This window comes from Macaca nemestrina, chromosome 11, assembly GCF_043159975.1.
Source record: "Macaca nemestrina isolate mMacNem1 chromosome 11, mMacNem.hap1, whole genome shotgun sequence".
In the NCBI taxonomy this organism is placed as follows: Eukaryota; Metazoa; Chordata; class Mammalia; order Primates; family Cercopithecidae; genus Macaca; species Macaca nemestrina.
In genome coordinates, this window is record NC_092135.1 from 878,948 (window position 1) to 887,869 (window position 8,922).

Consider the following 8,922-nt stretch of genomic DNA (forward strand, 5'->3'; position numbering starts at 1 on the left):
GTATTTCTGCTGGGTGGGAGTGGGGTTCCGGCTCCTCACACGGTCTCCGTGGACACCACCCAGCAGGATGGGGGTGTTTTGTTTCCATCTGGCAGGGAAGAAATTCTCAGCCCCCTACTCAGTCTTACTCGACGGTGTTCTGAGGACCCGGCGGTGCCTGCTGAGCACGGAAATTCAGGCTCTTCACCCTTGGCCTTTGCTGGTGTGAGGCTGAAGGTTTTCTGTGGTGGTTCTCTGGAGTAGAGAGGTTATTGTCTAAAAACGTTCTGTCTTGCTAGGTTGCTCCTTTCCTTCTTAGATTCTTTGTTAAAGCGAGCAGCTCTTCTCAGGGTCTTTTTGGTCTGCACTGATTGGTGCTTCCAGCTTGCCACCTTCCCCATTACCCAGTGTGGGATGTGTGAAGCAAAAAGGAAACCCAGGTCCTCCCTCAGGTGCTAAAGTTCCTCGCCCATCTGTCTTCTCCTCACTCTTCAGTCTTCTTGTGTTTGCTTTGTATATAATGTCCAGAGATTGTAGTTGTACTTAGCAGGAGGAATACAGGAAAGAATGTCTACTCCATCTTTGAGAAGTGGGAGTCTTGTCTCCTGCTTTTGTAAGATAACAGGTTTAGATCTACACACACATTTGCCTGGCTACACCTCCGTTCTCCCTGTGTCAGAGCACTTGTCACAGAATGACAGTGATTGTGCAGGTATGTCTGATCTCCTCTTACCTGTGAGTATGCCAGGAAGGCCAGTCTTTGGTTTCAGTATTTCTCAGCACGTAGTGGTCATTCACTGCCGGCTGAGGTGGGTCTGCTGCCCGTTTCTAGCCATGTCCTTTCATAGGTGTGTGCAGCCCGAAAACCATCAGTCACCTGCCCAGGTACCACAGCTCAGGACACCCTCATCTTCCATATTGCGCCTGGAATCGCTGAACTTGGGCCACAGAGGGCTCTGCTTCCAGGCTGGCTTTGCCTGGAGGATAGTGGTTTCGGTGAATCTCCTTATCACCTGGTCCAACCGTATCATTTTACAGATGGGCAAAGGAAGGCCTAGGTAGGTGGCTTACTGAGGGTCAGGTTAACAGCACAACTGAATTGAAATCCAAATCTCATGCAAGTCCAGTTCTCTTCTTCTGTTGTGTTTTTCTGCCTTCTTCATTCTGTAGCCTGAAAGTGGGCTCCAATTGTAGCTTTTGTTTGTTTTTTAGTAATTTTAAAACAGGGGGCATAACCACACTGTTTCATGTTTTGTTTTGTCTTTTTAATTGACTGTTAAATTTTATTGATTGCAACCTGGAGACCACAATTTGAATACATTACTAGAAGTTTCACAATTGTATTTCTAATGGGCCTGTTTCTTTTCAGCAGGCGTACGGCTATGGGCCCTACAGTGGTGCGTACCCGCCAGGAACTCAAGTTGTCTATGCTGCGAATGGGCAGGCGTATGCCGTGCCCTACCAGTACCCATATGCAGGTAACTCAAGCCAGCCTTTCATTCCTCATTTCTGTCCATTTGCTGAGTAGACCAGAGAGACCTGTAAACATTTTTATTTTTCAGTTTAAGGTTAAGTGAGCTGTATTTTCTGGTTGTAGACCACAAATCACTGTGTTACTATGCTTTTAAAAAGCCTTTGGTAGTTTCGTACTGCTCTGCAAAGCTAGAGTAGGCTTGAGTTTTAGAACTTTGCTAATTGTGTCTGGATTAGTTCTCAGAGAATTTCGTACTTATTGGGATTCACTTACATTGAGAAGCAGCCAAAGTAAGAGGCCCATTTTAAGGGATGAGAGGGACCTTTCAGCTGTTCTTCTGGTGAGGTCCTTGGAAAGTTATCACTACTGAGGTGATGTTCTGTTTCACAGTGGAGTAGAGGCCTGGAAAGGGCTTGTATTTATTCTGGGCTTGGAGTCTGTTCTTTCTATTCTTCACCTTACATGAAACACATGGCAGGCGTGAGTAGCTGGTGTAGGGGTGTCATGTCCGGGTCTCCTGGGCAAGGCGGTTGGCAGGGTGGAGGTGTGGGACAATGCTGGCCACTGCTGGGGCTGCAGTGAGGGTGGGGAGGGCAGAACTGTGGCCGATGGCCCCTGTGAAGTGAGGCTGGCCAGGCACAGCGGGCACAGCACCATAGCGCCGGATACATGGGTGGGTGGGCTGGAGCCAGCGGCTGAGGTCAGGAGAGACAGGAATGCGGGGGTTTGCAGGAGGAGGAGGAGTCCCGGGCTGTGAGCAAAACTAGCACGGTGTCTCAGTGCAGAGGCAGTGGGAGGTGAGCTGGTACCAGAAGGGTGGGTCACTGATCGTGGTGCCCAGAGAAGTCAAGGAGGCCTCTGGTTACAATCTCAGATGGTGTCCTTGTAGTTGGTGGTGGTTGCTTTGGCTTTGGATGCGTTTAGCACTTAGAATGGGTTCTGGAGTCTGGAGTAGAAATAGAGAAATTCCACACTGCTCTCTTCTGGGAATCTGAAGCACATTCACTCCACTAGCGTGGACTTTGGAGGATCCTGCTTTGCTTGACTTTTGTTCATGTCAAGTTGAAAAACCATTAAAATAATAAGGAATTATGACAGATTAAATATTTGTCCATTGTCTTGTGAGCCTAGCACAAATACTTTCGTTTGAATTACAGTAAGTCCTCACTTAACATCAACAGTAGATTCTTGGAAACTGTGAGTTTCAGTGAAACAACATGTAATGAAACTGATTTTACCACAGATTAATTGGTATAAACAAGAGTTAAGTTTCTGTGGCTTATTTCTGGCCACAAAAACATCACCACTTCTAATATTAACCATTGAAATTAATGTGAGCTATACATACATGTAAGATTAATAAAGACAAGTAAGATAATTATTTACCCAGTTAGTTCATGGCCATGGGTGGCTGGACCCTCTCCCAGCAGCTCAGGGCTAAGGTGGGAATGCACCAGGGATAGGATCCTATCTCATTGCAGGGCACACTCACCCACACCCCCTCACTCCGACTGGGACAGTTTAGACTCGCTGATTCACCTCAGGGGCACATCTTTGGGATGGGAAGGAACTGATCTATCCCAAGGAAACCCATGCAAATGTGGAAAAAACCTTCACTCTGCACAGGCGGTGCCCCGAGGGGAATCGGTTCTTTTCTTCTTCTTAATGTTATAATGAAACTACCTTAAATGAAACAGTGTTATTTGAGGACCTCCTGTACTTCCTCCATATAAAATATTTTCTCCTTATAATCATGCATTTGTATTTCTAGTCTTGTTTTTAAATTATATGTATTGAATCCCAAGTGCTACGTAATACTCATAAGTATTTTTAGTAATTGCCTATTATCATATCGGGTGATGTATTACTAAACCTTCCAGTATTGGCTGTTTTTTTCCTCTCTTTTTTTTTTTTCTTTTTTTTGCTATTGTAGATACTTATTTGAACACCTTTAATCCTTTTCCTTTTTGTTCCTGTTGAATATGCATTAGAATATATTTCTTTTTTTTTTGAGATGGAGTTTCATTCTTGTTGCCCAGACTGGAGTGCAATGGCATGATCTCGGCTCACTACAACCTCTGCCTCCTGGGTTCAAGTGATTCTCCTGCCTCAGCCTCTCAAGTAGCTGGAATCACAGGCATGTGCCACCATACCCGGCTAATTTTGTATTTTTAGTAGAGATGGTTTCACCTGTTGACCAGTCTGGTCTCAAACTCATGAGCTCAGGTGATCCATCCGCCTTGGCCTCCCAAAGTGCTGGTATTACAGGTGTGAGCCACCCCGCCCGGCTTAGAATATAGTTCTTTTTTTTTCCCCCCACCCAACTAGAATATATCTCCATATGCAGATAGGCCCTAACTCAGGATGGTTTGACTTAATGATTTTTTGACTTTACGATGGTGCAAAAACAATGTACATTTAGTAGAAACCATACTTCAGGTACTCCTACCCCCATTCTGTTTTTCACTCTCAGTGTAGTACTCATTCAGTTACATGAGATCTTTGACACTTGATTGTAGTAGACTTTGTGTTAGCTGATTTTCCCAGCTACAGACTAATGTTAGTGCTCTGAGCAGTTGAAGGTGGGCTGTGTTAAGGTATGATGTTCAGTAGGTTAGGCATATTAAATGCATTTTGACTATGATGTTTCAACTTACGATGAGTTTATTGGGAGGTAACCCCATTGTAAGTTGAGGAGCATCTCTATTAATATGTCAGAAGGCATAGACATTTTTGAGGGTTCTTTTGGATATGATTTAAAAATATAAATGCTTTCAAACATAAAAAATAGGGATGATGGTATAATGAACTATCATGTGTCCATCACTGGCTTCAGCAGTTACCACATCATGTCTAATCTTTTATCTCTACCTCAGCCTCCTTTCTCTACCTCTGGATTACTTTAAGGGACATCCCAGATTTTTAATCATTTCAACTCTTAATATTACATTAAATCTGGATAGCATTTTACCAAGTTGATCCCAAAATGGTTTACCAACTTATAATGCCACTAGCAGTTACTGATGCAGTGGTTTATCTGTAATCCCATAAAGATTGCTTGTTGTGCTCTGAAAGTTTTGATAGCTTCAGTAGGTCTGAAGTGGAATCATCGAGTTGCTTTAGTTTATATCCCCTTTTATGAATCGTTTTCCTTTTGCACATTTTTCTGTTGGGATCCCATGGGGTGGTGAGTTTTAAGCCTTAGCCTTGCCACATGAGAGCCAGCCTCTTTCTCAGCTTCCAGCCCACAGAATAGGGCAGTTGCCGCTGTTTTCTTACTGTACAGAGAGCACAGATATTACGGATGTGGTTGTTTAGGGCACTTCCGGAAATGAGTCCATCCTTGCCCTTAGCTCTCGTCAGTAGAGTAGAAGTAGCACTCTCACAGGCAGTACTCGGAATGCTTGCCGCATAAGGGGCTGGATCAGTGGGCATTATGCAGCCTGCCTCAGGGTGGTGACCAGGCAGCCCCCAGACCTGCTTGCTGTGGAAGGGTCAGGTGGGTTTGTGGTTGATACACAGCAGCTTGTGCTGACAGCCAGATGGGTGCTTTGCCACCTCCATGCCATCCTGTCTGCCAGGGTCTCAGAGCCTAGAGCTAGTCCCCAAGAACCCTCCTAGTCACACACGGAGCTGGTTAAGGCTTTCTGTTGAGTGATTGGGACCAGTGGTTGGTCAGCCAATTGAGAAAGTACAGAGTACTGTAGACGTTCTGTAAACATTGTGCTGTGATTTCACCCACTAGTGGGTGCTCGTTCGGCTCTCTCGTCATGTGGGGTTAAGGCGTTTGCTTTGAGTTGGCTCCTTTGGTTGGAGTCTTCTATTTCTGTCTTGTAGAGACCATCCTCATGACACGTCATTGCACTGCAGTTTCCAGGGGTAAGTCCAAGAGCAGACTTCTAGATTTTGAGACTCTAGTGCTCCCATCCTCCCATCTTTTATAGTTTTCTCAATTCCCTGATTTGATGGTAGTTTGTAAAAGTACCTTCCTTTATTTAGTTTTCCTGTAGTATCTTAGTTGCCATAGAAACTGTGTCTGCCTTTTTCTCACTCACATTTTGACCATTTATGTAGTATTAGTTAAATTAGGCAATTAAAATAGTATGACCTGGAAGCATCCACAGCTGACTCTGGCAAGGACTGAGTTCAGTGCAGGAGCAGAGCTCAGCAGGAGCCATAGGAGAGTGGCCTGGTCCTGCAGCCAGCGGACCTCAGCATGACCTGCAGGGGCAGGAGAATGCAGATTTTCCAGGAGAGCTTTTCATTAGGTCAGCTCACAGGTTCCATCGTGTTACATTTGGCTAGTTGAAGTTAACATTACGGAACGTTTTAAAATGTCAGGGCTGTGAAAGTAAATGCCATAATTCCCTGGTTTTGAAATTTAAACATTGCAAAAATAATCACTTGCTTCCAATACTGTTACCTGTACGAGATCAGCCCTTAGATTTATGATGGGTTCATTGTACTACTCTGTGCCTTTTGCTTTTTGTCATTCATCATCCTCTGTTGTATTTGAGGCATTAGTGGGTATAAATGCATACTGTAGCCAGAGTGCCTGGGTTTGTGTGCCCTTACTGTCCTTAACCATTGTGTGCCTCGGTTTGCCCATCTGCAGAGTAGGGATAAGAGCGCACTCAGTTGAGTAAGAGCATTTCAGTGTATGTAGTGCTGCAAGTGGTTAGAAACGTTCACCTTTGTTATCACTGAGGGTTTCACTTCTGCTCTTCATCCACATGTGCACATCACTAGCGAGTAGTTTGTTTTTTTTCTTTTCTTTTTCTTTTTTTTGGGGGGCAGGGACAGAGTCTCACTCTGTTGCCCAGACCCTGGATTGCAGTGGCAGGATCTCAGCTCACTGCAGCCCCTGCCTCCCAGGTTCAAGCAATTCTCATGCCTCAGCGTGGGATTACAGGCATGCGCCACTACCCCTGGCTAATTTTTTTTTTTTTTTTTTTTTTTTGGTAAATTTTGAAGAGACAGGGTTTCACTATGTTGGCCAGGCTGGTCTAAAACTTCTGGCTTCAAGTGATCCACCCGCCTCAGCCTCCCAAAGTGCTGGTATTACAGGTGCCAGCCATCAAGCCTGGCCAGCCAGCCTTTGAACCATTAAAGGAATAGAGGATCAAGGAGGAAAGTTAACCCTATTAATACCTGAGCAGTTTGAAAGCTACTTAGCTACTAGGCATTGTAGCTGTGAAGCATGGAAGAGAGCAAACAGTACATTTCCAGTTGTAAATTTTAGTCTTGCAAATTAAATATTAAATTTGTCTGTGGTTGGTTTTTTTGAAGTTTTCACCTCTTAACATAAATATTTTTTTCTACATAAAGACATGTAGTAAAAAAGAGTAGGCTGGGCCGGGCGCGGTGGCTCAAGCCTGTAATCCCAGCACTTTGGGAGGCCGAGACGGGCAGATCACGAGGTCAGGAGATTGAGACCATCCTGGCTAACACGGTGAAACCCCGTCTCTACTAAAAATACAAAACATTAGCCAGGCGTGGTGGCGGGTGCCTGTAGTCCTAGGTACTCGGGAGGCTGAGGCAGGAGAATGGTGTGCACCAGGGAGGCGGAGCTTGCAGTGGCCGGAGATCGAGCCACTGCACTCCAGCCTGGGCGACAGAGTGAGAGTCTGTCTCAAAAAACAAAAAACAAAAAAAAAAAAAAAGAAGAGGAAGAGTAGACCGGGTGCTGTGGCTCACGCCTGTAATCTCAGCACTTGGGGAGGCCGAGGTGGGTGGATCACTTGAGATCAGGAGTTTGAGACCATTCTGGCCAACATGGTGAAACCCTGTCTCTACTAAAAATACAAAAATTAGCCAGGCATGGTGGCAGGCGCCTGTAGTCCCAGTTACTCAGGAAGCTGAGGTGGGAGAACAACTTGAACCGGGGAAGTGGAGGTTGCAGTTAGCTGAGATCACGCCACTGCACTCCAGCCTGGGCACAGAGCAAGACTCCATCTCAAAAAAAAAAAAAAAAAAAAAAAAAGCAAGTTATATGTGCGGATTTAAGGTTTAATTTAAAAATTGGTTTGCATGCATACTAAGAAGCTAATTTGCTTTAAGTGAGCATTTCCTTTTTGGGCTTTTGTTGGGCACTGTGTCTCTCCCATGTTCCCCGTTTGTCTGCCACCCAGTAAGCATCGTGTGGAGGGCTGAAGTAGAAATCAAAGGCAGGAGTCTGAAAGCTTCTTTAGGGTTCTGCTCTTTGCAGATTAGGGACCTTGGCCCTTAGTGAGCTGAGGATCTTGGTTTCCTCCCAGTGCGGTTTCAGGGATGTGGGCCACATGATGTGCCTGCTGTGGAGGAGGGCTGGGGCGCCAGTGTGACAGGAGACAGCAGATCCCTCTTGTGAAAGGAGAACTGGCACTTCGCGTGATGTTAAACTTCACAAACTGCTGCTTAGAGATCTGCTACTTTCCTTCTTTTTTAGGACTTTATGGACAGCAGCCTGCTAACCAAGTCATCATTCGAGAGCGGTATCGAGACAACGACAGTGACCTGGCACTGGGCATGCTGGCAGGAGCAGCCACGGGCATGGCCTTAGGGTCTCTATTTTGGGTCTTCTAGGGGCCTCAAGGTCTTGATGTGCATAGCTTCTGCTAACCCTGTGTGCAATAATATGATTTGCAGGGCATTTCTGCTTGTGACAAATGTTTTTAATAATAGTTTTAATCGTTCCTTTGAAAGTAGTGATGTCATAATTGTAACTAATCCACATAAGTACCACAGAGAAAGGTTTGAACTGTGCTGTTGTGTTCAAACGCTGGCTTTCCAGGGGCACTGGCTCATTCCGAGACTGTCCTTGTGCACCTGTCGGAACACCTTATTTGAGCATACCTGTTTTGAAAGGCATTTTCTTTTTAGAGTTAGCTGTAGTGCTTAAGGGTTAATTTATTTTCATGTTATGCCAGTAATATAGTGTTGTATGCCTAATGAGTGATTGTGGCAAGAAAAGCTATAGCTTTCCATTTAACTTTTTCAAACCACAGACCAGAACTGGTTGCTTGTTACTTTAGGAGTTGTGGGTTGGTAAGCTCCCAGGTACTTCCCGGGGCCATGGTGTGAGAGCCCCTGTCCTGCCCTCTGGGGCTCCATGGGCCCCCGGCAAGGCCTACGGCTCAGGATGACGGGGCACAGCCCGCCTTTGAAAAATGATGCTTCAGAAGTCTGCCTGACTCTGGCTGCTGCCTCTCACCTTATTCTGGTATGGTTTTGGTAGCCATACTTGGAGAACGTTTCCCGCATTGGGAATGGATTTGAGCCTGCAAGTTTGAGGGCTTTATCCTTTAAAACTTGGAGAAGCCAGAACAATAACAAACAAGTGTGTGGAGGCAGATTTGCTTTATTCCAAGAGAACTGTTTGAGTGTGTGTCTGCCTAAGCCTCCCGATAGCCTAGTTTTCTACTTGCTGAGGGAGTAATGTTAAAGGAACAGCGAGGGAGCAGAAGGAGAGCCTTAGTCAGGGCGTTCCC

The 8,922-nt window shown here is 45.5% G+C and overlaps 1 protein-coding gene across 4 annotated transcripts in view; it reads left to right on the forward strand.

Moving 5' to 3' along the window:
- The window catches only part of LOC139357045 (pleckstrin homology domain containing B2), a 46,079-nt gene extending 37,905 nt beyond the window's left edge, over nucleotides 1–8,174 (forward strand). For 2 of the 4 annotated variants that reach the window (XM_071072501.1, XM_071072503.1), the window contains exons 7-8: nucleotides 1,349–1,457; nucleotides 7,881–8,174. In XM_071072501.1, coding sequence (XP_070928602.1) covers nucleotides 1,349–1,457; nucleotides 7,881–8,017 — 246 coding nt within the window. In that variant the 3' untranslated portion in view covers nucleotides 8,018–8,174. The remainder of the gene's footprint in view (nucleotides 1–1,348; nucleotides 1,458–7,880) is intronic. The other 2 variants (XM_071072502.1, XM_071072504.1) reach the window with 1 other exon arrangement.
- Nucleotides 8,175–8,922: the final 748 nt, after the last annotated feature.